Source organism: Rhinoraja longicauda, chromosome 40 (assembly GCF_053455715.1).
Source record: "Rhinoraja longicauda isolate Sanriku21f chromosome 40, sRhiLon1.1, whole genome shotgun sequence".
In the NCBI taxonomy this organism is placed as follows: Eukaryota; Metazoa; Chordata; class Chondrichthyes; order Rajiformes; family Arhynchobatidae; genus Rhinoraja; species Rhinoraja longicauda.
Window position 1 is genome coordinate 16458421 of NC_135992.1, and position 27890 is coordinate 16486310.

Here is a 27890-nt window from a genome sequence, read left to right on the forward strand (position 1 = left end):
TACCTTTCATAAATCCATGCTGACTTTGTCCAATGATTTCACCACTTTCCAAATGTAATGCTATCCCATCTTTAATAACTGACTCTAGCATTTTCCCCACTACCGATGTTAGGCTAACTGGTCTGTAATTCCCCGTTTTCTCTCTCCCTCCCTTTTTGAAAAGTGGGGTTACATTAGCTACCCTCCAGTCCTCAGGAACTACTCCAGAATCTAAAGAGTTTTGAAAAATTATCACTAATGCATCCACTATTTCTGGGGCTACCTCCTTAAGCACTCTGGGATGCAGCCTATCTGGCCCTGGGGATTTATCGGCCTTTAATCCATTCAATTTACCTAACACCACTTCCCGACTAACCTGGATTTCACTCAGTTCCTCCATCTCATTTGACCCCTGGTCCCCTGCTATTTCCGGCAGATTATTTATGTCTTCCTTAGTGAAGACAGAACCAAAGTAGTTATTCAATTGGTCTGCCATGTCCTTGTTCCCCATGATCAATTCACCTGTTTCTGACTGCAAGGGACCTACATTTGTTTTAACTAATCTTTTTCTCTTCACATATCTATAAAAGCTTTTGCAGTCAGTTTTTATGTTCCCTGCCAGTTTTCTTTCATAATCTATTTTCCCTTTCCTAATTAAGCCCTTTGTCCTCCTCTGCTGGACTCTGAATTTCTCCCAGTCCTCTGGTAGGCTGCTTTTTCTTGCTAATTTATATGCTTCATCTTTTGTTTTGATACTATCCCTAATTTCCCTTGTTAGCCACGGATGCACTACCTTCCCTGATTTATTCTTTTGCCAAACTGGGATGAACAATTGTTGTAGTTCATCCATGTGGTCTTTAAATGCCTTCCATTGCATATGCACCGCCAACCCTTTAAGAATCAATTGCCAGTCTATCTTGGCCAATTCACGTCTCATACCCTCAAAGTTACCTTTCTTTAGGTTCAGAACCGTTGTTTCTGAATTAACTATATCACTCTCCATCCTAATGAAGAACTCAACCATATTATGGTCACTCTTGCCCAAGGGGCCACGCACATCAAGACTGCTAACTAACCCTTCCTCATTACTCAATAGCAATGCATGGGAGAGCCCGCTGAATGCATGGCAGAGCACAGGGCATGGGAGAGCATAATGCATGGTAGAGCACGCTCAATGCATGGTAGATAAGAGCTCAATGCATGGCAGAACACACTCAATGCATGGTAGAGCTCAATGCATGGTGGAGCATAATGCATGGTAGAGCTTAATACATGGGAGAGCATAATGCATGCCAGAGCAAGTTCAATGCATGGGAGGGCACGCTCAATGCATGGTAGAGCATAATGCATGGTCGAGCACGCTCAATGCATGGTAGAGCATAATGCATGGTAGAGCATAATGCATGGTAGAGCATAATGCCCAACGCATGGTAGAGCACGCTCAATGCATGGTAGAGCACGCTCAATCCATGGTAGAGCATAATGCCCAACAGATGGTAGAGCACGCTCAATGCATGGTAGAGCACACAATGCATGGGAGCTTCCAATACACACTCATGGCGGAGTAGACTTGATGAGCCGAATGGCCTAATTCTACTATCCTTGGGTTATTATTAAATCTTTCCCCTCTCGCCTTAAACCTATGTCCTCTGCGTCTCGATTCCCCTTCCTTAGGAGAGACACTGTGTTCTACTCCCTATCGTTTGAGGCCCTCTGAGGGGGCGCTGTGAACTGTTTATGTATGTGCTGTTATGTTTGTGTGCCATTGTATGTTCGTTCTTAGTACCTGAACTGATGTACAGCACTTTGGTCAACGTGGGTTGTTTTTAAATGTGCTACACAAATAAAATTGACTTGACTTGACATTCACCCGATCTATTCCCTTCATTTTATACACCTTTATAAGAGATCACCCCTCATCCTCCTGCACTCCAAGGAATCAAGTCCTAGCCACTCCTTATAGATCAGGCCCTCAAGGTCCTGGCAACCATCCTCATAAATGGATTAAAAAATGAAATCACACATCCAAATTAAAAATGCAATTTAGTTTAATAAACATTAATGCTGCTGGTTAATTACACGTATAAGTTATACAAGGCATCAACAGCATCTTGTGCTTAAAACAGTGCAGCTTTGCTGCCATAACAAGTACTTTGTGTAAGAGTCCTGGGTATTGCACATTTGCAAGAATGCATATTTTGTATTTTATAAAAAGATTCCATATACATATATTCAGATCACCACTCATGGCACAATACTTGCCACACAGTATCCCACAGCATCCCACAGCTGTTTAGATAGAGTCTTGAAAAAAAACAAACTGCTTCAAATTCTGGCTGGAGGCAAGACATTTAAAGTACGAAAAGAACTGCAGATGCTGGTTTAAACCGAAGGTAGACACAAAATGCTGGAGTAACTCAGTGGGTCAGGCAGCATCTCGGGAGAGAAGGAATGGGTGACGTTTCGGGTTGAGACCCTTCTTCAGACTGAAGAAACGTCACCCATTCCTTCTCTCCAGAGATGCTGCCTGACCCGCTGAGTTACTCCAGCATTTTGTGTCTACCAGACATTTAAAGTAAAACATTTTGCTTTTAACTGACAGAACAAGGCATTGCCATGACTAAGATTCTTGATGGCCAACACTCACATTACACTTCACATTATAGATTGAAATATATATATATATTTTTATATATATAATTAACATTACCTCAAATTAACCAAGTTGCAGCATAATGCCAAGGCACGCCTTCGATTGAGTGAAACCACAAACCTATTTGTCACACTTGATGCCAGCCCTCCCGACCCCCATCAATACACGTCTTTGTCGATGGCTCTGTGGCAAAGGACTTTGAATTGGGGCAACCTCCCTCAACACCTCAAAAATGTTCTCCACACAAAGAGCATCACTGAATACATTGAGATGCAGAGCAGGAAGAGCAACCCGTTGTCCTGGAATGATTCCAGTTACAGACTGGAATGAGTGTGGAGAATTGTGTGTCTGTATTTGGCAACGCTCGGAATCAATGGCACATTAGCAACCCGGTCGGTGTGTCAAAGGACAGTACTGCAGGTGATTCTTCCAACATTCAGGTCCTGAATCACATTAACTCCCCAAGGCACTGGGATTATACAAATCCCCTCGGGGATAAGTTTACAGTTCCACGGAAAAGCTTATTGCGATATTTCAGGAGTTGTGGCTTAAAATGGCATTTCTACAATTTGCATCATTGGGATTTTTTTATTAAGTAAAAAATAAACTTTTTAAACATTTTGCATTAAAGGGTATCAGTCTTTTCAGAACACTTTAATATAAAAATTTATGAAAAGGTGTAGTCCCTGGCTGGCAACATTCTGTAACCATATTCTGAGTGAGATGAGCTCTGGCAATGGGAAATACTGCACCACTATTTACTGTGTGTGTAGTTTGTGGCAATGGATTGGGAGGTGGGGCCTCTGAAGATACACTCAAGCCTCTTGCAATGTCAGGTTCTCTTGGGCAGCTTATACCCCAGCGGTATGAATATTGACTTCTCTAACTTCAAGTAACCCTTGCTTTCCTTCTCTTCATCTCTCCCCTCTCCTCATTCTCTGACCAGTCTGACTGTCCTCCTGATTATATTTTATCTCTCTATGCTTCGTTGTCACCTTCCCCTAACTAACAATGATCTATTCTATATTTTCCTTGACGTTTGTCCTCTTTGATGTATCATTTTCAAACCGTACTTTTCCTTATCTCTGTCTCCCTCTCCCCTGACTATCAGACTTAAGAAGGGTCTCGGCCCGAAACGTCGCCCATTCCTTCTATCCAGAGATGCTGCCTGTCCCGCTGAGTTACTCCAGCATTTTGTGTCTATCAAGGGGGAATATAATCTGTAGAAATTACAGCTGGTCAGTATCTTGTTCATTTGAGCAGTTGTGTTTTTTAACAGTACATACAAACATGTATCACGGTGTGTTTCCATCAGCCTCTGCAACCTTTAGCAAGGTTATATCTCAGGACCATTGTTTGAAGAACACAACTGGACTCCAGTTCCCTCGTTATATTAGCTGAACTTTCACGATGGGAGAGGAGCTTTGCACCAAATGTTCACAGCAACCAGCCTGATCCTTCAGCGTGAGTAGGCTCCGAGGATGCTGGTGCAAACATTTATCATTTTAAGACATTAAGAGGAACCAAATGTATTTAGTTAATAGAACGCAAGGGATATCTACAAGTGCTCAACCAGTTTTACAACTAAACGTCTCCCTGGAACATCCAGACCAAGGGAGGTTGTCCAGTTCTGATACTCTGTCCCTCACCTCTCCCTCAGTCAGGCCCCACTCTCAGTGCCCTGATGAAGGACACGGCAACAAGATATTGCAAACCATTCTCACCCACATATCCTGCAGGCAAAGAGCACCAAAGAGCAACTAAAACCATCAACCCTGACACAGTGGGGCACATTCCCAGTAACAAGGAGATGCTTCTATTAACAGACTGAAAATGCTGAAATGAAAGTGAGAATGGCTTGAATTATCTGAAGAGTAAATGACATTTGTTTCATATGAAAATGGCGCACTTACACAGATCCAGAATGCAAACACTGACAGGCTGTGGGGATGTATGTGCTGGAGTTGGTACATGCTATCTCACAATTACACCAGCTGGGAGAAGCAACAAGAGTTTATACCACAGCAGCAAGGAAGAAATGTAGAGATATTACCGAGGACAGGGGGATTAGGACTGGCTGGGTGTTGGATGTGTGTGTTACTGCTGCTCTATGGCAGCCTGTCCACTAGATGGCCCCGCCGCTCCAGCGGGCATGATGCCATCCACAGCAGACAAGCTCAGCAACACACAACAGCACAGAGCTGCTGAATATGTGCCAACCTCACAGCTCAACGTTAGCCTCGAGAATGGGACAAGACGTGCTGGCGGATAGGAAGGAACTGCAGATGCTGGTTTAAACCGTAGACACAAAAAGCTGGCGTAACTCAGCGGGACAGGCAGCATCTCTGGAGAGGAGTGGGTGACGTTTCGGAAACGTCACCCATTCCTTCTCTCCAGAGATGCTGCCTGCTGGTGGGTGGGTGGGATACCATGGCGTGTGGGTTAGGGCCTGCCGTGCCAAATGTCCACTGCCCACAATGAGCTCACCCTCACTCAGCTCAACGAGCACACAATCGACCTCAACCCTGAACGGTGTTCAACGTAATGGGCACGGCACACACGCACTCTGAAGCCATTCACAGGCTGACTTCACACGAGAACGTGCTGACTGACAACTTCACAAGCATCTTCAGGAGGACATAAAGATCATCTCATTCCAACAACCCGCCCCCACCTCCAGCCCCACCCTGACCACCCGTTCCCATAAGTTACAAGGTGCCAGCTCCCATGTCGTTACCCTGTTGGTGTGTGTGGGATTGTTGTCCTCTGAGCTGCTTCAGCTGTTCAACGACCGCCTAATTTACTCAAAACATTTTATTTTTTAAACTCCAGTAATCTTTTTGCAATTAAAAATCCTAGACATTAGAAAACGTCGTTTTTAAACTTGTAGTACACTGTAGACTTGTCGTACAGAGTCACGAACAAGGCACTGGTGGTGAGCATACAAAATAACCCGCAGCTCCAACTAATGTCACAATGACCATTAAAGTATTACATTCAAGTTGGCAAACAATGATTCAAGTGAAAACAGAGTCTATATAAATCTCAAAATGTGATGTACACAAGGGATTACATCCTAGCCTTTGGTACAACGTGGAATTCTTTGCCACGGAAGGCTGTGGAGGCCAAATCAGTGGAAATTTAAGGCAGAGATTTGGATTCTTCATTCGTACGGGGTGTCAAGGGTTATGGGGAGAAGGCAGGAAAATGGGATTAGGAGGCAGGGATCAGCCATGATTGAATGGCTGAGTGGACTCGATGGGCCGAATGGCCTAATTCTACTCCTATAACCTGTGAACGTGGTGGTATCTAGTGAGCAAGCCAAGGTCTCCACCTGCCTGGTCTGCTGGGGGTTAGGAGATGGTCACCCCAAGGACCCCTCTCATTATGCTCTCAGCCCTGTCACACCCTGACAGCTGTCAGTATAATGGGCCATGTGTTAGGTACATGCCCGTGTCCCACTCTCGCCCAGCCTGTCGACCCGCATAATACCCTGGACAGACCACCGAGCCACAACTCCCCACGTGGGAGAGAGTCGCTTCAGAGCCCAGGAAACTACTTGTCCCAACACACAACTTTGTTTCCAGAAACCAGTTTTAACAGGACAATTTAACAGGAGAATCAGTCGACTAAAGGTAAGCTAAGCCCAGGGAAACAATGCCATCTTCTCAACTTTAATAATGATTTCAATAATCAGTAGTGCCTCACTTGGGAATATGCAGGAGGCAAAATGAAAACAGGAGAGGTTATAAGCAAAGATTAGGGGGGAAAGAGCCCTCACATTCATTGTCCCAGGTAACATTACCCTAACTTTTGTTGTTCTGAATTCATAATAGGGACAGAAATTAAATCCAAGAATCAGAAGACACTGGGTGGCAGCAGGCTAATCCTTTAAATAAAGAGGATACTGAAAGGTGACATTCACTTGCTGGGTGGGTTCTGGAGTCAAGACTAGAAATGCACATTCTCTCCGACACACATTTTCATCATCCTGTTTTTAGCTCAGAGTTCCAGCATCTGCAGTATTTTTTATTTGGAAACTTGCCCCAAATATCAGGGCAAATGAGTGCTCATGTTTCTGTTTGCTGCCCAATCACCTTCCCTGTTTGTTGTCTGCCCCCTGTATCACACGCACATGGGAGAGGTAACGCGGGTTCGAAGTGTTCTGCCAACAGTCGCCACACCTAGCCAGCCAAGCATGGCCACAAGGTTTGCACCTTGATTTACAACCACGTTTGCGGTTAACGTTTGCAGGCCTTGGATTTTAAACTCATCAGGAAACAAAAAAAGCTACTGTTGGAACGAGAAATCAGTCAGCATCCTGCCAATTGCTTTTGTACTTGAGACTCATGGCTTGCTGAAATAACAATTCCATAATCATCCCCCATAAATACCACAGTACATTTCCAGTAAAATAGAGACATATTTTTTTTAAATCAGGTAATTGTCATTGCTTGCAAGCACTGAAACTCATCAGTATTGAGATTTAGAAATAAGGAACTGCAGATGCTGGTTTATAATAAAATACACAAAGTGCTGGAGTAACTCAGCAGATCAGGCAGCATCTCTGGCGAACATGGATATTTCAGATTGGGACCCTTCTTCAGACTGAAGAAGGATCGCAGCCCAAAATGTCACCTATCCTTGTTCTCCAGAGATGTTGCATGACCTGCTGGGTTATGCCAGCACTCCGTGACCAGTATTGGTTGGAACTTGCCTGGGTTCCAAGCCGATCAAAGTGTATCAGAAGGAAACCCTCCTGGGCTTAGCTCACCAGCATGGTGTGAGATGTTTCAGCCACTGAGGCTGGTGGGTGAGAGGACCTTCCACGTTGGTCAGTGCATGCTGTTTTCAGAGACTACTCGTTGTCCCAAGGACAGGCATCTATATCACAATACAGATGCCGCCACTGCAACGTTGGAATAGAAGCAAGCAAATGAATGAGCCTTCGCACTGGAGGGCAAAGGGACTTGAACTAAACCAATCCACATTTTCTCCCCTGATGTCACACAGACAGACTATCCCAAGCAAGGACCATGTTGTTAGGATTTGACATTTCGTTCTGTTCTGGCCCAATCAACCTTAAATCAGAAAAAAAAAATGGCCCCAGTTTAAAATTGAAATTCTTAACATTCACAGTAACCTCTCAGTTTTAATACTGCATTTATATCTTTAAAAAGTCTGCACACAGACATTTTTTTTAACATTCTGCACAGTGATTGTTAATGGAATTGCAACGTACGAATGTTTAAGAGGATATAAAGATTGCGAGGGAGGTTTGTGGGCTGGAGGGAGCGGTGGGGGGCGGGCAGTGGCAAGCTCCAAATGCCCACAGTCCTGTTAGTGAAAGGAGAGAGGGCCACATACCCTGACTGACCAGTACATGGTGGAACAATCACAACGTACAAGAAAAAAAACACAAATATAATTTCTGGACATACGTAGGTCCGATAAAGAAACCACACACTAAGTGAGTGTGAAATGAAGTAACGGGACAGAAGGTGGAAGTCGGACTGTTTTACACACATCTGCCAGTATGTTCACCTGCACCACCTGGCCCGCTGGTCCTTCTGCCTGTCATTCCCCCACCAACAGTAACCCATGTTACGTGGCATCAAGCACGCTGCCCCTTGACACAGAGCTCTAGTGAGCTGGAGCAACAGGGCTGGCCATCCTCCTTCCCACAGCCGCTCCACCGGCACGGTGTCACCGGCACTACTTGGACAGCCGGCTGATGACACGGATCAATGCGGCGTTCTCATCCTTCAGCCTCTGGTTGTCCACCTTCAGGTCCGTCAGAATCTACGAGCACACGGAGAGAAAACATAACGGTGTGTGGCACTGGGTCACAGCGTCTGACAGCACTCGGCCTCCTCTCGCTGGAGCTTACAAGGTTGAGGGGGGGACCTCATTGAAACTTACAGCATAATGAATAGATAAGAGTGGATGTGGAGAGGACGTTTCCACTGGTGGGAGAGTCTAGGACCAGAGGGCACAGCCTCAGAATTAAAGGGCGCTCTTTTAGAACGGTGGTGAGGAGGAACTTCTTTAGTCAGAGGAAGGGTCTCGACCCGAAATGTCACCCATTCCTTCTCTCCTGAGATGCTGCCTGACCTGCTGAGTTACTCCAGCATTTTGTGAATAAATACCTCTTTAGTCAGAGTGTAGTTAATCTGTGGAACTCAAATTCTCTCCTAAAACCTATGTCCTCTGCTTCTCAATTCCCCTTCTCTGGGCAAGGGACTCTGTGCACCTACCCGATCTATTCCTCCACCGTGTGCTTTCAGTAACTATATTACTGAGAGCTTCCTCTACTTCAACACTCAGAACAACAGGGCAGCACTGTGGCGCAGCGGTAGAGGTGCTGCCTTACAAGGAATGCAGCGCCGGAGACCCGGGTTCCATCCCGACTATGGGCGCTGTCTGTACGGAGTTTGTACGTTCTCCCCGTGACCTGCGTGGGGTTTCTCCGAGATCTTCGGTTTCCTCCCACACTCCAAAGACGCATGGGTATGTAGGATAATCGGCTTGATATAAGTGTAAATTGTCCCTAGTGGGTGTAGGATAGTTTTAATGTGCGGGGATCGCTGCTCGACGCGGATCCAGTGGGCCGAAGGGCCTGTTTCCGCGCTGTATCTCGAAACTAAACTATGTTGTGATGAATCTGTCTTCATCCATTGAGTTACCTTTAGCCTCTCCTCCAGTTCAGCAGTCCTTCGTTCAAACGCTCTTCGTTCCTGTTTTATAAAGACAGATACTGATCATTGAGGGTATAATATTTTGCCCACTGTCAAACAATGCAAACCAAACTAGATGCCCCCCGTGTCCCACAGCTGTCAGAATACAATGGCCATTTGAGTCACTGTGCAGATATCTGCTCCTTCAAAGAGCAGCTTGGAATTCACTTCCAACACATTTTACCCAGCACGCCAATTTTATTTAAAATCCTCCAGAAACACAACTACATCAAGGAATCCTTCAGCACAGACACAGGCCCTTCGGCCCACCATGTCCATGTTGGCCACTCTATACAAATCCCATTGATCAGCACACAGTATAATAAGCAAAACACCAAGTACTGCAGGAACTCAATGGTCCAGGCTGGGACCCTTCAGGAGAGGGGTCCCAACCCAAAATGGCATCTGTCCACCCCCCTCCACAGGTGCTGCCTGGTCCGCCAAGTTCCTCCAGCACATTTTCATTTGCTCAACATCCAGCATCTGCAGCTTCTTGCGTCTCCATACAACCCAATGGTTTGTAAGTGCTAGCTAAGAGAATATTTATGGAGGGTTTACTAATAATGGGGAGAAAATAATCACTTTTCTAATGGAATACACTAAAGAGCAGCCATTTTGAAGAGGGTTTATAAATATATATTTATCATCAGTTACACTTTCTAGAATAGTGTGTTTTGCCAGGTGTATTTACAAAATGTGTAAGAAGAAACTGCAATGCTAGTTTACACACAAAATGCTGGAGGGTCAGGCAGCATCTTTGGAGAGAAGGAATAGGTGACATTTTGGGTCGGGATCCTTCATCTGACTGAGGGCCAAAGAGGGGAAAACTAGAGGTATGGAAAGGAACAGGACAGATCGGAGCCTGCACCGATGACTCAGGAACGGTGGAGCCTACAATGGTCCATTGTTGGCTGGGGGCAAAATGACAACAAAGGAACGGCAAACAGTGAAATTAGCAGGAGGACTAGGATGGGGGAGGGACGGAGAGAGAGGGAATGTAAGGGTTACTTGAGTTTAGAGAAATCAATATCCATGCTGCTGGGTTGTAAGCTAGGTTGTAAGGGAACTACAAGGTGCTGTTCAGCTGCCCGACCCACTGAGTTACTGCAGCATTTGTAAATTCTGTACATTTCCCCGGTGAGGGACGAATAAAGGAATATATTATTTGGTGTCTCTGCTTTCATGGTCAGTTTTGCTCGTATTTTGTGGAAACGATATGACAAATTGCCACACCAAAGGTGACACGGGAGTTCCGTTTGAGGACTTACAAATCTCTCCAGCTCCAACCGTGCAGGCTGGTCTCCACGCTGCTGCTGCCTCTAGATGTGGGCACAATGGAAACACCCGTCAGAAACACACCCGTCAGGAACACCAGACAGCAGTACACACTACGGGCAGCACAGAAACCAGACAGACAGTAGTACATACTACGGGCAGCACAGAAACTAGACAGCAGTACACACAATGGTACACAGCGCGGTGGCGCAGTGGTAGAGTTGCTGCCTTACAGCGCTTGCAGCGCCAGAGACCCAGGTTCCATCCCGACTGCTGTCTGTACGGAGTTTGTACGTTCTCCCCGTGGCCTGTATAGGTTTTCTCTTGAGATCTTCAGTTTCCTCCCACACTCCAAAGTGTGTACAGGTTTGTAGGTTAATTGTCCCTCGTGTGTGTGTGTGTGTGTAGGATAGTGTTAGTGTGCGTAGGGGGATCGCTGGTTGGTGCAGACTCGGTGGGCAGAGGGGCATGTTTCCGCGCTGTATCTCTAAACTAAACACTGCTCTGCACTTCTCCAACACAGAGGTGCTACACCGCCCACGGTCACCGGTACACAGATGGTCCACAGGCAGGTACACAGGCAGCTACAACGTACATCTCTACATGGGGTAGTTAGTTGAGGGAGGATGACGGGAGGAAGAGGGGTGGTTTTGGTTAGTTGCCTAAAACTGGAGGATTCATTGTTCATATCGTAGATACAAAAAGCTGGAGTAACTCAGCAGGACAGGCAGCATCTCTGGAGAGAAGGAATGGGTGACGTTTCGGGTCGAGACCCTTCTTCAGACACATCCTCTCTCGCTCACTCATTGTTCATACCGTTGGGTTGGAATACGAGTTGTTCCTCCAGCTTGTGCGTGGCCTCACTCTGGCAAAGGAGGTGGTTCAGGACAGAATGGAAAGGGGAGTTAAAGTGAATAGCAGCCGGGAGATGCAGCGGGCCTCAGCGGACCCAGTGCAAGTGTTTGGCAAAACGGTCGCAAGGTCTAAGCCTGATCTCGCTGACGTATAAGAGGACACATGGGGAACTAATGGGGCAGGGGGATGGGAGCAGGAGCAGAAAGACAGAGGGGTGTAAAATGAGGGTAGAAGCAACAGGTAGCAAGGTGAAAAGTAAAAGTGGCAGGCAGACAAATCCAGGGCAAAAATCAAAAAGGGCCACTTTTCAACATAATTGTATAAGGGGTAAGAGAGTTGTAAAAACAAGCCTGAAGGCTTTGTGTCTCAATGCAAGGAGTATACACAATAAGGTGGATGAATTAAATGTGGAGATAGTTATTAATGATTATGATATAGTTGGGATTACGGAGACATGGCTCCAGGGTGACCAACGCTGGGAGCTCAACATCCAGGGATATTGTATATTCAGGCGGGATAGACAGAAAGGAAAAGGAGGTGGGGTAGCGTTACTGGATAGAGAGGAGATTAAAGCAGTGGAAAGGAAGGACATTACCTTGGAGGAAGTGGAATCGATATGGGTAGAGCTACGAAACACTAAGGGGCAGAAAACGTTAGTGGGAGTTGTGTACAGGCCACCTAACAGCAGTAGTGAGGTTGGGGATGGCATCAAGCAGGAAATTAGAAATGCGTGCACTAAAGGTGCAGCAGTTATAATGGGTGACTTCAATCTACATATAGATTGGGTGAACCAAACTGGCAGGGGTGCTGAGGAAGAGGATTTCTTGGAATGTTTGAGAGATGGTTTTCTAAACCAACATGTCGAGGAACCAACGAGAGAACAGGCCATTCTAGACTGGGTATTGAGTAATGAAGAAGGGTTAGTTAGCAGTCTTGTTGTGCGAGGCCCCTTGGGCAAGAGTGATCATAATATGGTAGAGTTCTTCATTAGGATGGAGAGTGACAAAGTCAATACAGAAACAAGTGTTCTGAACTTAAAGAAAGGTAACTTTGAGGGTATGAGGTGTGAATTGTCCAAGATAGACTGGCGATTGATGCTGAAAGGGTTGACGGTGGACATGCAATGGAAGGCATTTAAAGGTCGCATGGATGAATTACAACAAGTGTTCATCCCAGTTTGGCAAAAGAACAAACCAGGAAAGGTAGTGCATCCGTGGCTAACAAAGGAAATCAAGGATAGTATTAAAACAAAAGATGAAGCATACAGATTAGCCAGAAAAAGTAGCATACCAGAGGACTGGGAGAAATTCAGAGTCCAGCAGAGGAGGACAAAGGGCTTAATTAGGAAAGGGAAAATATATTATGAGGGAAAACTGGCAAGGAACATAAAAACAGACTGCAAAAGCTTTTATAGATATGTCAAGAGAAAAAGATTAGTTAAGACAAATGTAGGTCCCTTGCAGTCGGAAACAGGTGAATTGATCATAGGGAACAAGGAGATGGCAGACCAATTGAACAAATACTTTGGTTCTGTCTTCACTAAGGAAGACATAAACTGTCTGCCGGAAATAGCGGGGGACCGGGGGTCTAAAGAGATGGAGGAACTGAGGGAAATCCAGGTTAGTCGGGAAGTGGTGTTAGGTAAATTAAATGGATTAAAGGCAGATAAATCCCCAGGGCCAGCTAGGCTGCATCCCAGAGTGCTTAAGGAAGTAGCCTCAGAAATAGTGGATGCATTAGTGATAATTTTTCAAAACTCTTTAGATTCTGGAGTAGTTCCTGAGGACTGGAGGGTAGCTAATGTAACCCCACTTTTTAAAAAGGGAGGGAGAGAAAAAAACGGGGAATTATAGACCAGTTAGCCTAACATCGGTAGTGGGGAAAATGCTAGAGTCAATTATTAAAGATGTGATAGCATCACATTTGGAAAGTGGTGAAATCATCGGACAAAGTCAGCATGGATTTACCAAAGGCAAATCATGTCTGACGAATCTTATAGAATGTTTCGAGGATGTAACTAGTAGAGTGGATAAAGGAGAACCAGTTGATGTGTTATATCTGGACTTTCAGAAGGCCTTCGACAAGGTCCCACATAGGAGATTGGTGTACAAACTTAAAGCACACGATATTGAGGGTTCAGTGTTGAGGTGGATAGAAAATTGGTTGGCGGACAGGAAGCAAAGAGTAAGAATAAACGGGTCCTTTTCGGAATGGCAGGCAGTGACTAGTGGGGTACCGCAACGCTCAGTGCTGGGACCCCAGTTATTTACAGTGTATATTAATGATTTGGACGAGGGAATTGAATGCAACATCTCTAAGTTTGCGGATGACACGAAGCTGGGTGGGTGTTAGCTGCGAGGAGGATGCTAGGAGGCTGCAGAGTGACTTGGATAGATTAGGTGAGTGGGCAAATGCATGGCAGATGCAATATAATGTGGATAAATGTGAGGTTATGCACTTTGGCGGCAAGAACAGGAAAGCAGAGTATTACCTGAATGGTGACCGATTGGGAGAAGGGGAGATGCAACGTGACCTGGGTGTCATGGTGCACCAGTCATTGAAAGCAAGCATGCAGTGAAGAAAGTGAATGGTATGTTGGCATTCATAGCAAGAGGATTTGAGTTTAGGAGCAGGGAGGTTCTGCTGCAGTTGTACAGGGCCTTGGTGAGACCGCACCTGGAGTATTGTGTGCAGTTTTGGTCTCCTAACCTGAGGAAAGACGTTCTTGCCTTAGAGGGAGTACAGAGAAGGTTCACCAGATTGATCCCTGGGATGGCGGGACTTTCATATGAGGAAAGACTGGATAGACTGGGCTTGTACTTGCTGGAATTTAGAAGACTGAGGGGGGATCTTATATAGAAACATATAAAATTCTTAAGGGGTTGGGGAGGCTAGATGCGGGAAGATTGTTCCCGATGTTGGGGGAGTCCAGAACCAGGGGTCACAGCTTAAGGATAAGGGGTAAGTCTTTTAGGACCGAGATGAGAAAACATTTCTTCACACAGAGAGTGGTGAGTCTGTGGAATTCTCTGCCACAGAAGGTAGTTGAGACCAGTTCATTGGCTATATTTAAGAGGGAGTTAGATGTGGCCCTTTTTGCTAAAGGGATCAGGGGGTATGGAGAGAAGGCAGGTACAGGCTACTGAGTTGGATGATCAGCCATGATCATATTGAATGGCGGTGCAGGCTCGAAGGGCCGAATGGCCTACTCCTGCACCTATTTTCTATGTTTCTATGAACACTGGATGCAGTGCGTGAGGTTAGAGGGGATGCACACGGACCTCTGTCTCACCTGGAAGGGCAGCTGTGGTCCCCGGATGGAGGAGAGGGAGGAGCAGAAGGACCTGGGGCTTCAGTACATCAGTGATAGGAGCAGAATTAGGCCCATCAAGTCTACTCCAACTTTCAATTATGGCTGCTCTATCTCTCCCTCCCAACCCCATTCTCCTGCCTTCTCCCCTTAACCCATGACACCCGTACTAAACATGAGTGAACACGAGTGAACAAGTGATAGAATGTGACAGAGCAGGTTGAAAAAATGTTTAATATGACATCGCTAATTCTGGGCTTTAGTAGTGTAGGAAAATAACTGCAGATGCTGGTTCAAATCTAAGGTATCACAAAATGCTGGAGTAACTCAGCGGGTCAGGCAACATCTCAGGAGAGAAGGAATGGGTGACGTTTCGGCTCGAGACCCTTCATCAGACTGGGCTTTAGTAGAGTAGGTACACAGTATTAAAGAGAAGCCACACTGATCCTTTAGAACTCACCTGGAGTACAATGCTGGTTGTGTACTGCAATGTAATGGGAGAGAGGGCCCAGAAAAGATGCAGGACAATGGCTCCCGGGATCAGGGACTCCAGTTACAAGTATACTGTTTTACTTTTTGTTTCATTTTAATTTCACGTTTTTGTGTACCTTGTTGTGAGCTGTGCCTGTTGGCAGACCAATTTCCCTCTGGCGTTGAATAAAGTTCTGTCATATCGTATAGATTAGAGAGGATCAAGGTGTTTTATTGGAGACGGCTTAGGAGAAACCCGATGGCAATATATAAAGGAACATGGATCTGGCTCGTCACGACAGTGGAGAGGTTGAGAACTAGAGCCCAGATATAATTTCAGGGGAAGACAATGAATGGGCCGTGTGTGGTTGGAATCTGGAATGAGCTGTCTGGAGATGTGGGGGCATCTTGCACTGTGGCCTCAAGGACCGAGGAGGGGCTGGGGTGGAATCAGGGAGCTGTGTTGGTCGAGAAGGGCAGAGTGGCCTCTTCTCGTGCTGTAACTATCCTGTGAAACACCGAGGTAGATTTAAAGTGAGCATTAAAGACCACCGCTGCAGTGATGTGTTGTGTTTTGTTGAGCCATTAGAGAAGTTATGCTTGTGACCAAACAGCAGAAAGGCAGGTAACAAACGTGCACACCAACACCTGGGACCATGGGAGTAACGGCCGCAGGCTGCATGGCAGATAACACCATCGGCTTACCTTCATCACCCTCTCCAGCTCACGGTTGGCCTGTGAGAGGTAATGCTGTGCATCTCTTAGCTGCTCCTTGAGTCTGACGTTCTCTGACACCACCATCTCGTACATCTGAATGGAGCAACAGTACACAACATCTCATGTGGTGTGCACCTGAGTTATGCCAGTCTAGCAGGCAGTGTCATCCCGCAAGCCCGTGCATTCTTACAGCACCCATGGAATTGTTCAAACTATCTACTCATTAAATGTAGTGACTTTTAAGGTGCTAATACATAGGCAATTGTAATAACAAACGCAACTCAAAACACCCAAAATATGTAAAGAGTTTTGTTTGATGTAGATGATTAAGGAGAGAACGAGCATGAAACTTGGCTGTAGGTCTTTAACGAGCAGCTCATCGAGGAACAGATCTTACACAGCCTTCTGCGGCAAAGACTTCCACAGATTCACCACCCTCTGTTGTTGACTGGGACTGAAGTGCTCAATCTCTCACAGGCACAGGGTGGCACTGTGGTGCAGTGGTAGAGTTGTTGCCTTACAGCGCCGGAGACCTGGGTTCAATCCCGACTACGGGTGCTGTCAATAGACAATAGACAATAGACAATAGGTGCAGGAGTAGGCCATTCAGCCCTTCGAGCCAGCACCGCCATTCAATGCGATCATGGCTGATCACTCTCAATCAGTACCCCGTTCCTGCCTTCTCCCCATACCCCCTCACTCCGCTATCCTTAAGAGCTCTATCCAGCTCTCTCTTGAAAGCATCCAACGAACTGGCCTCCACTGCCTTCTGAGGCAGAGAATTCCACACCTTCACCACCCTCTGACTGAAAAAGTTCTTCCTCATCTCCGTTCTAAATGGCCTACCCCTTATTCTCAAACTGTGGCCCCTTGTTCTGGACTCCCCCAACATTGGGAACATGTTATCTGCCTCTAACGTGTCCAATCCCCTAATTATCTTATATGTTTCAATAAGATCCCCCCTCATCCTTCTAAATTCCAGTGTATACAAGCCCAATCGCTCCAGCCTTTCAACATACGACAGTCCCGCCATTCCGGGAATTAACCTAGTGAACCTACGCTGCACGCCCTCCATAGCAAGAATATCCTTCCTCAAATTTGGAGACCAAAACTGCACACAGTACTCCAGGTGCGGTCTCACCAGGGCCCGGTACAACTGTAGAAGGACCTCTTTGCTCCTATACTCAACTCCTCTTGTTACGAAGGCCAACATTCCATTGGCTTTCTTCACTGCCTGCTGAACCTGCATGCTTCCTTTCATTGACTGATGCACTAGGACACCCAGATCTCGTTGAACTCCCCCTCCTCCTAACTTGACACCATTCAGATAATAATCTGCCTTTCTATTCTTACTTCCAAAGTGAATAACCTCACACTTACCTACATTAAACTGCATCTGCCATGTATCCGCCCACTCACACAACCTGTCCAAGTCACCCTGCAGCGTTATTGCATCTTCCTCACAATTCACACTACCCCCCAACTTAGTATCATCTGCAAATTTGCTAATGGTACTTTTAATCCCTTCGTCTAAGTCACGTTCTCCCCGTGACCTGCGTGGGTTTTCTCCGAGATCTTCGGTTTCCTCCCACACTCCAAAGGCATACAGGTTTGTAGGTTAATTGGCTTGGCAAATGTAAACATTGTCCCTAGTGTGTGTAGGATAGCGCTAATTTACGGGGATTGCTGGTCGGCGCGGACCCGGTGGGCCGGTTTCCGGGCTGTATCTCTAAACTAAACTAAACTCAGTGACTAATGATGATGCACATGCTTACCTTCCTGAAGTCCCCATTACTGTCTGCCCGGGCCCCTGTACTGTGCAGGGGAGGAATCCCGACTCTGGTCTCAATCCAATCGCCCATCTGGTCAGCTGCAATCGAGCTACACTTGGCACCAAGCAGAGAGAAGATCAATTTAGTTTATTGTCCCGTGTACCGAGGTACAGTGAAAAGCTTTTGTTGCGTGCTAACCAGTCAGCGGAAAGACAAGACGACAATATGTGATTAGGGTCGGGATTATTGGAGGTTCCACTGACAGAGGCTTCACAGGTGAGAGGGGAACACACTACTTATTACAGTACATCTGAGCGCAGGACTCACGAACTTCAGTAAACCCAGGCAAACACGTCCAAAACAATAACTCACAAATAATTCAGCTATACAATTCTAGCCTCATCATTTTACACAATTCTTCAGCTTTATCATTTAAAGTTTATTAAAAGGCTGCAACAAAACTGTCAACTTTGCAATGAAATCTGAAAGAACTATAACTGTGGTCAGGTCATGCAGGAGCCAGTAGCGGCTGTCTGTGCCACAGTGTGGAGTGGTGTTCAGCAGCTCGGCTAAGTGAATGTCAGGGGGTGGATGGGAAGACCACAGGGCCAGGGCTGCAGTGAGTCCATGGTGGGGACAGGACAGGTCAGAGTCACAGAGTGATACAGTGACGAAACAGGCCCTTTGGCCCAACTTGCCCACACTGGCCAACATGTCCCAGCTACACTAGCCCCACCTGCTGGGGTTTGGCCCATATCCCTCCAAACCTGTCCTATCCATGTACCTGTCTAACTGTTTCTTAAAGGTTGGAATAATCCCAGCCTCAACTACCTCCTCTGGCAGCTCGTTCCATACATCCACCACTCTTTGTGTGAAAATGTTACCCCTCAGATTCCTATTAAATCTTTTCCCCTTCACCTTAAACTGATGTCCTCTGGTCCTCGATTCCCCTACTCTGGGCAAGAGACTCTGTGCGTGTACCCGATCTATTCTCTGACGGTTTTATCCAGGTGCCGGCAGGAGACAGGGCAGTGCAGTGTAAAGGCACTGCAATCTACACAGCACGGTCAGCAAGTTACTCAGTTAGATTGCCTCAATCGCTGTGACGCACTTTGCAATGCCTAGTACAGAAGTTCATACAGTCATGTTAAACCCTCTTGCCTGTGTGTTGGGCTATCCAAGCTGTTCACCTGCTCCGTGCCGTCTTCCTGAAACACAGTGACACAGAAAGCAAGTTAAACAAACCCAATATTGAATTCTCTAATTTCAAATAATCTCCCCCTCCCCACATTCTCCCCCCCCCCGCACATATTTCCCCCACCATCCCCAGTCACCCTGCTCCTGTCCCCTCTTCCGTACACTCACCTCCCCTCCCCAAGCCCCCCCCCCGGTTGCCTTTTTAGTTTAGAGATACAGCACGGAAACAAGCCCTTCGGCCCGCCGAGTCCACGCCGACCATCCATCACCCCGCTCACACTAATTCAATGTTACATAGAAACATAGAAAATAGATGTAGGAGGAGGCCATTCGGCCCTTCGAGCCAGCACCGCCATTCATTGCGATCATCCACAATCAGTAACCTGTGCCTGCCTTCTCCCCATATCCCTTGATTCCAATAGCCCCTAGAGCTCTATCTAACTCTCTTTTAAATTCATCAAGTGAATTGGCCGCCACTGCCCTCTGTGGCAGAGATTTCCACACATTCACAACTCTCTGGGTGAAAGTTTCTTCTCACCTCAGTTTTAAATGGACTCCCCTTTATTCTTAGACTGTGTGGCCCCTGGTTCTGGACTGCCCCAACATTGGGAACATTTTTCCTGCATCTAGCTTGTCCAGTCCTTTTATAATTTTATACGTCTTATAAGATCCCCTCTCATCCTTCTAAACTCCAGTGAATACAAGCCCAGTCTTTCCTCATATGACAGTCCCTCCATCCCAGGGATTAACCTCGTGAACAACCAGCCTCTCCAGACCACTCAGGTTGTCCTGTGACAACCAAGTCAACTCTCGCTCTCTTAAATCCAGTGGTTATAAGCCCAGCCTATCCAAACCTCCCTCACAATATAATCTGCCGATTCCAGATATTAATCTCATCAATTTTTTCTGAACTGCTTCCAACGTTCTTGACAATTAACGATGCATTTGGAAAGCCAACAATCAAGATAAAGGGTTCAACTTACATCGCGTCAAGCAATAAAATCTGAAAGCATGGAAGATGACAAGTACAGGAATGAGGAACCTTGTGGCAAATGATCCAAGATCTCTCATCTGCCAAGTACTCTGTTGCTAAATCTATACTGAAGAGAGGTGACAATCTAACACAGCTGTGTAGACCAAAGTACAAGTAATAGGAGTTACTCTTAACAAGCAAGGATTTGTTAATCCCTGTAATTCAATCCACCATTTTCCTAGAATCAAACGTCATTTGCAAACACCTGAATTGGCCACAGCACCAGCAAACGGAACTTGGCTCTCAGGAAAAAAGTAACAATGCAAATTATACCAAAAAAACACAGTCAGTATGGAATCTGGGTTTCCTGCACTGTGAGGTAGCAGGTCTACCCTCCTTGCTACCAAAGAAAACAGACCATTGACCTGTGAGGTGACTGTTCATAGCCCAACGTACAAAATAAACAATTAGTGTCTGGTTTAGTTTAAAGATACAGCACGGAAACAGGCCCTTCGGCCCAGAGTCCACACCGATCAGCGACTCCTGCACTTTAACACTATCCTACCCACACCAGGGACAACTATACATTTACACCAAGCCAATTAACATCCAAACCTGCACGTCTTTCGAGTGTGGGAGGAAACTGGAGCACCCGGAGAAAACCCACGCAGGTCACGGGGCGAACGTACAAACGGCGTACAGACAGCACCCGTAGTCGGGATTGAACCCGGGTCTCCGGCGCTGTAAGGAAACAACTCTACCGCTGCGCCACCGTGTCACCCATACGGTCTGGTACATTAAACAAAGCTTCCTTGGGTCAACCTCATGGTACAAGGACACTGTTCCATCAAACCAAGGTTTCAAGATCAGTTTATTGTCACGTGCACCAGTTAAGGTACAGTGAGATTCGAGTTACCAGACTTCCCCACTCAGTGAGTACAAGTGCAGGACCTGGAGCAGCAAATATTTAATCAGATAACACGGCTTCCAGTCGCCTGAACGCACTGGATAAGGAAATCTCAGGAAAATTGGCCCAGGAAAGTATGGCTGGGCAGTTACCTATCACACCTGGAGAACAGGTCAACGTGAAAGGATGGGCCTGCTGGGTCCTGTGAACACAAGACGCAGTGGCTGGAGAAATACGTGCTGTACGTCCACATTGGTCAATGGCTCTTGTGTAAAGCTGCTGATACCGGGAACCACAACTTCTCTGGTTTCTTCCACTGAGCAGAGGGGGCTGCAAATTCCACACCCGGACAATTCACAAAGACAGACAGCGTAGATCACTGGAACATTACAGTCTTGGAGGTACTTTTCAACTTCCCTGCACAAGCAGCTCTGGGCCTCCCTAACGCGTGCTGCCCAGGTCAGAACACCCCTTCATTCAGCCTCTGTCAGGTGGGCAGTATATTCTGTAAACCTACAGAATAGTGAAAGGCTTGGACGAGCGGATGTGGAGAGGAAATTTCCACTAGTGGGAGAGTTTAGGAACAGAGGTCACAGCCTCAGAATTAAAGGATGTTCTTTTAGGAAGGAAATGAGGGGAAATGTATTTAATCAGAGGGTGGTGAATCTGTGGGATTATTCGCCACAGAAGGCTGTGGAGGCAGTGTGGATATTTTTAAGGCAGAGATAGATAGATTCTTGATTAGTATGGGTGACGGAGGTTATGGGGAGAAGGCAGGAGAATGGGGTTAGGAGGGAGAGATAGATCAGCCATGATTGAATGGTGGAGTAGACTTAACGGGCAAATGGCCTAATTCTACTCCTATTCCTACCGACCATATGACCAGGTACACTGGACACCAGCTCACCTCCTCTGTGGAATCTGCCTTGGCGGTAGACCTGCGCTCCTTCCTGGCTTTCCGCCGGTCTCGCGCCGACAGCCGGTTCCGACTGTTGTAGTCCGCGTCCCCCTCTTCCCTTCTGTCACTTTCCAACTCTGCACCTGCAAGCAAAAGCAATTCCTCCATTCACAGTAACTACATGTAGCAACCCCCTCTTACAATAAATGAAATCTTAAACAAGAGAAAGTGGAGATGCAGCTTGGAACCAGGTGCTTCGGCCCACCCAGTCCACTCCGACCAGCGAGCACCCAGTCACACTGGTCCTATGTTATCCCACTTTAAAATCCACTCCCTGCACACGAGAAGCAATTTACAGAGGGCCGATTAATGTACAAACTGCACATCTTTGGATATGGGAGGACCTCAGGGGCTCCTCAATGAAACATACTGAATAGTGGAAGGCTTGGATAGAGAGGATGTTTCCACTCGTGGCTAGACACAAAATGCTGGAGTAACTCAGCAGGACAGGCAGCATCTCTGCAGAGAAGGAATGGGCGACGTTTTGGGTTGAGACCTCTAGTGGGAGAGTCTAGGACCAGAGGTCACAGCCTCAGAATTAAAGGACGTTCTTTTAGGAAGATGAGGAGGAGTTTCTTTAGCCAGAGGGTGGTGAATCTGTGGGTTTCTTTGCCACAGACGGCTGTGGAGGCCAAGTCAGTGGATATTTTCAAGGCAGAGATAGATTCTTGATTAGTGTGGGTGTCAGGGGTTATGGGGAGAAGGTAGGAGAATGGGGTGAGGAGGGAGAGATAAATCAGCCATGGTTGAATGGCGGAGAAGGCTTGATGGGCTGAATGGCCTAATTCTACTCCTATCACTTATGAACTTATGAAACTGGAGCACCCAGAGGAAACCTACGTGGCCACAGGGAGAACATGCAAACTCCACACAGGCAGTACCCGAAGTCAGGATGGAACCTGGGTCTCTGGTGCTGTGAGGCAGCGGTTCTACCCGCTGTGCCACTGTCTTCCCAAACCTTTTGTATTGTGGGTCCCAAAGGGTATGAGGAGCAAACAAAATCAGTGAAAATAAAGACCAGAGTCATCCAGCACATAGAGGCCATTCGACCCACCATGTCCGCACCGAGCTGTGGGCATCCACATGCATCAATCCTTGCCCTTGGCCCACAGCCTTCTATCCCTGGGCACCCAATGCTCATCTAGACACCCCTCAATTATATATACCCCAACCATGTTCCCCCCTCTGCTCCACGGAAAGCAGAGCCAGCCTCTCCAGATAATTGTCATGCTCCACCCCAGGCAATACCCTGTGATCCCCTAAAAAAGAAAGAAACTTGGCGATGTGAGTTCAGATTACCTGTATCGGCGTCCTGAAATGAAACTGTAGGAGCAGAATATCTGGGCTGTGCAAGAGCAAGCGCCGAGCCAGAGTGACCAACGGCAACGGCCGCGGCCACAGGTCTCAGCCGACTGGCCACATCCTGTGGAGGCACAACACACACGCACGCGCACACACACACACAGACACACACACACACACACACACACACAGACAGGCGCACACACACACACACGGAGAGATACACACAGACAGACATACACACACACACACATGGAGACATACACACAGACGCACACACACACAGACATACACACACAGGCGCACACACACGGACAGACATACACACAGGCGCACACACGGAGAGATACACACACACACAGACAGACATACACACACAGGCGCACACACACGCGCGCACACATACGGACAGACATACACACACACACAGGCGCACACACACGGACAGACATACACACACACCGGCACACGCACACACAGACATACACACAGGCACACACACGCACGGACAGACATATACACACAGACATGCACACACACAGACACACCACACTTTGTTTAGTCCGAGACTTAATAGTAAAGAAATAAAAACTCATACAGTATTACAGCAGGCCCTTCTTCCAGATGGCAGGAGATGAGAGCGTGGGTCCAGGGTGGTGTGGGGTCATTGGGTGGTGTGGGTCATTGGGTGGTGACTGATCTACCAACTGCCTGCTGACTCATCAGGCTTCCGTTGACCATTGGTCTTCTAACATTGGTCTGGTAATAAATGCTTCCTGGAATGGCCCTCTAATTTTAAACAGGCCTCTTATTGCGGACTCCTGCATCAGAGGTAATGCTTTCAATCTATTCCATCCATTCTTTTCATCACCTGAACCACCTCAATCCTTCATTTGTCCAGCACCACAAACTTAAAGAATGATGCCAGGTCAATGCAGGGCAACTGACACAGAGCTACAGAGGCAGCTATCAAAGCATGTATGGGAAGGTAGGGAGTAAATGCTGGAGTAACTCAGCGGGTCAGGCAGCATCTCTGCAGAGAAGGAATGGGTGATGTTACGGGTCGAGACCCTTCTTCAGACTATGAACGGACTCGACCCGAATCGTCACCCATTCCTTCTCTCCAGAGATGCTACCAGTCCCGCTGAGTTACTCCAGCATTTTGTGTCTATCTTTAGCTATCAAGGGGTGCAAAGGGAGATTAACCAGTGCTTATGCTTAACTCAGCACCAATAGACAATAGACAATAGGTGCAGGAGTAGGCCATTCAGCCCTTCGAGCCAGCACCACCATTCAATGCGATCATGGCTGATCACTCTCAATCAGTACCCCGTTCCTGCCTTCTCCCCATACCCCCTCACTCCGCTATCCTTAAGAGCTCTATCCAGCTCTCTCTTGAAAGCATCCAACGAACTGGCCTCCACTGCCTTCTGAGGCAGAGAATTCCACACCTTCACCACTCTCTGACTGAAAAAGTTCTTCCTCATCTCCGTTCTAAATGGCCTACCCCTTATTCTTAAACTGTGGCCCCTTGTTCTGGACTCCCCCAACATTGGGAACATGTTTCCAGTAGAGAGCGGACGCATAAATACAAATAAGGGATAGAGAAATGCAAATGTGTGCGTGGGATGAGGCTGCAACTCTCATCCATTAGCTTTTTATATTCAAGACATAAAAACGCCACCTCTACCATGCAACTATTTTATGCAGGCAAATTTCAGGGTCATTTTTGCTGCAGATTTATCTCTTTTTAAAATTCAATTACCAGCATACGCAGTCTATTTAAACCATGGTAATGGTTGAAAACCCATCTGCTATGCACAAGTCATCAGTCTTCTCTCTTTACAAATGGATTTCCTGCCCAATCGTAGCTGAAATGGGCTTGAGGTACAACCAGTAACAGCGGCCCCACAGCGGCTCATCTGCAACTGGACTGTGCAGAGTGCAATGCACTAACCATCAACAGCAATGCACTAACCATCAACAGCAATGCACTAACCATCAACAGCAATGCACTAACCATCAACAGCAATGCACTAACCATCAACAGCAATGCACTAACCATCAACAGCAATGCACTAACCATCAACAGCAATGCCCTAACCATCAACAGCAATGCCCTAACCATCAACAGCAATGCACTAACCATCAACAGCAATGCACTAACCATGCAACAGCAATGCATTTCACAATAAATATAAGTGTGAGGTTTACAATAATGAAAAGGGGAATTTGGCAAAGTTTAGAAGTCTGGTGTGACAGAAACTGCCAGTAAAATGTTCATAGATACATCTGATTGTTCACCATGAGAATGGTCACACACAGTCAGGGCAGGCAGTGCAGTGCGGTGCCTTCCTGCCCGTTAATGGGCAGTGTTCAGCTCCTGTCCACTTGTTCCACTCCTCTCCAGGGGAGAGGTGCCACAAACGATCTAAAGTGAGGAGGGCAGCTTTGCATGTGGCCAGAAATATGCAGAGTTCATCTCCGTATCAGAGGAAAGTGTCGAAGCAAGTACACACCCGACATTCTGTAGTACTGTGAAAGATTTGTAAACAACGACAGTCAGAACCTCCAAGTACATGGATGGAGGATAGCAGCACCTAAACAGGTGAAATACCTCAGGAGAAGTACAATGGGACTTGATCAGAGGGATGAGATTCCTTTAAAGTTTGGCGGAAATGTTATTCAGTTCACTGCACTTGGGAATTGCAGAGTTAGCACAGAAAAAGCTTAAAGAGAGAAACTCAAAAGAAACCCGGTTGTTAGATTTAGAGATTCACAATGGCAACCACAGTTGGGTGGGCAAAGGAGTCCAAGTTCCCCAGTAAGTATGGATGAGCCAACAAAGACAAAGAACACAAGAAGGCAAGTCAATGGTAACTGTTACTCAGTGTGGTGAGATTAAGTTGTTTAGGAAGGAACTGCAGATGCTGGTTTAAACCAAAGATAGACACGAAGTGCTGGAGTAACTCAACGGGACAGGCAGCATCTCTGGAGAGAAGGAATGGGTGACGTTTCGGGTCGTGACCCTTTTCCGGAATGGGTGATGTTTCGGGACTCGACCTGAAACGTCACCCATTCCTTCTGTCCAAAGATGCTGCCTGTCCCGATGAGCTACTCACTATACCACCGGGTGGCGCCGTCAGCAATGGCAGCCTTGCCAACGGTCTGTCTGTCGTTTTTGTTATTTTTAGTGTGTTTTAAAAGTTTGTGTTAATGTTCTCTGGTTTGCTTTATGTGGGGGGTGGGGGGGGAGTTCGATGGAACCAGGAGGGGTGAGCAAAGGAAAAAGAAAACTGGATAGGGCGAGTGGATGTGGGTCACCTGAAATTGGGGAACAGCGAGTTCACACCACTGGATTGTACGCTAGCCAAGTGTAAGATTGTAAGCCACGCACCTTGTCCTCACTCAATGAACTTTCCTTCTTGGCCTCGTTCTCTTTCACTTCTTCTCTCCTTTCCAGTTGCTCTTGGGTTTTCTTCTCAGTAGAAATACCAAGGGTCTTCTCTGCCTCCTTTAGATCTGTCAGCGTGACCCCCTGCAGACAAAGGCATGCACGCATTGAGAAGAAATGCTTCTTTCCTGAAATACATGTATCCTCATATTGATCTTAAATTTGATCAATGGCAAATGCAACTCCAAATCCTGAGAAACAGAAGGGATTTTGAGAGGGGGGGGGGGCGTATTTTACTGGACAATCTGTCTGCTGTGTCGTCCCCCCCCCCCCCCCCGAGTGAGAATGAAATTGAGTGTGATCCTTTTTCATTTTCTTAAACTTGATCTCAGTTTTATTAAGAATAAGGGGTCGGACATTTAGGACTCAGATGAGGAAAAACGTTTTGACCCAGAGAGTTGTGAATCTGTGGAATTCTCTGCCACAGAAGGATGTTTTCAAGAGAGAGTTATATTTAGCTCTTAGGGCTAACGGAATCAAGGGATAAGGGGAGAAAGCAGGAACGTGGATGATCAGCCATCATATTGAATGGCGGTGCTGGCTCGAAGGGCTGAATGGCCTACTCCTGCATCTATTTTCTATGTTTCTGTTCTGAGCAGTGTCCCATTCAAAATACCACCAGGCTGTTCAAATACTATTAATTTGAAGCGTTTATTTCACATTTTCTGCTTTTTCTTGAAATAAATGTGTTAATTCTCCATTCAAATACAAAGCAATATTGGGAATAAAGACTGCTTCTCGAAAGGACAGTTAAAGTGATTGTTGGCAGATTTCACTGTGCCATCAGGTCATGTTTAGCAGCTGCATTGAAACTATGAATGGAGCTGGTGGTCTTTGACTCAATGACGTAGCGTTAGCATTGCTGGAGCAGTCAGCACAGACCTGTGTTGATCGCCGGGACTGTCGAGCGTGACGCGAGCGAGCCTTCCTCTGCGATTCTGACTCCTCGTCACGTACCGGGGTGAGGTACAATCTGCAAAATCAGACAGGGATTTAAAACAAATATACTGGGAGAGCTGGAGGAATTCAAAGGATATCTTTCAACAGCTTCACAATTCAAGGGCACGAGGGAATGAATTTAGGTAAAAGAGAGTGTTATAGAATCATACAGCGTGGAAACAGGCCCTTCGGCCCAACTCGCCCACACCGACCAACATGCCCCATCTACACTAGTCCCACCCGCCCACACCGACCAACATGCCCCATCTACACTAGTCCCACCTGCCCACACCGACCAACATGCCCCATCTACACTAGTCCCACCTGCCCACACCGACCAACATGCCCCATCTACACTAGTCCCACCTGCCCACACCGACCAACATGCCCC

General features: G+C 46.8%; 1 protein-coding gene across 3 annotated transcripts in view; it reads right to left on the reverse strand.

Moving 5' to 3' along the window:
• Positions 1–2485: 2485 nt before the first annotated feature.
• LOC144611614 (protein phosphatase 1 regulatory subunit 12C-like) overlaps positions 2486–27890 on the reverse strand; it is a 62084-nt gene continuing 36679 nt past the window's right edge. For 2 of the 3 annotated variants that reach the window (XM_078430826.1, XM_078430825.1), the window contains exons 13-22: positions 27443–27533; positions 26504–26644; positions 23104–23227; positions 21754–21887; positions 18931–18977; positions 17773–17878; positions 15986–16090; positions 10638–10688; positions 9319–9369; positions 2486–8434 (exon numbers count right to left, since the gene is read on the reverse strand). In XM_078430826.1, the coding sequence (XP_078286952.1) occupies positions 8348–8434; positions 9319–9369; positions 10638–10688; positions 15986–16090; positions 17773–17878; positions 18931–18977; positions 21754–21887; positions 23104–23227; positions 26504–26644; positions 27443–27533 (937 nt within the window). In that variant the 3' untranslated portion in view covers positions 2486–8347. The remainder of the gene's footprint in view (positions 8435–9318; positions 9370–10637; positions 10689–15985; positions 16091–17772; positions 17879–18930; positions 18978–21753; positions 21888–23103; positions 23228–26503; positions 26645–27442; positions 27534–27890) is intronic. The other variant, XR_013549546.1, reaches the window with a different exon arrangement.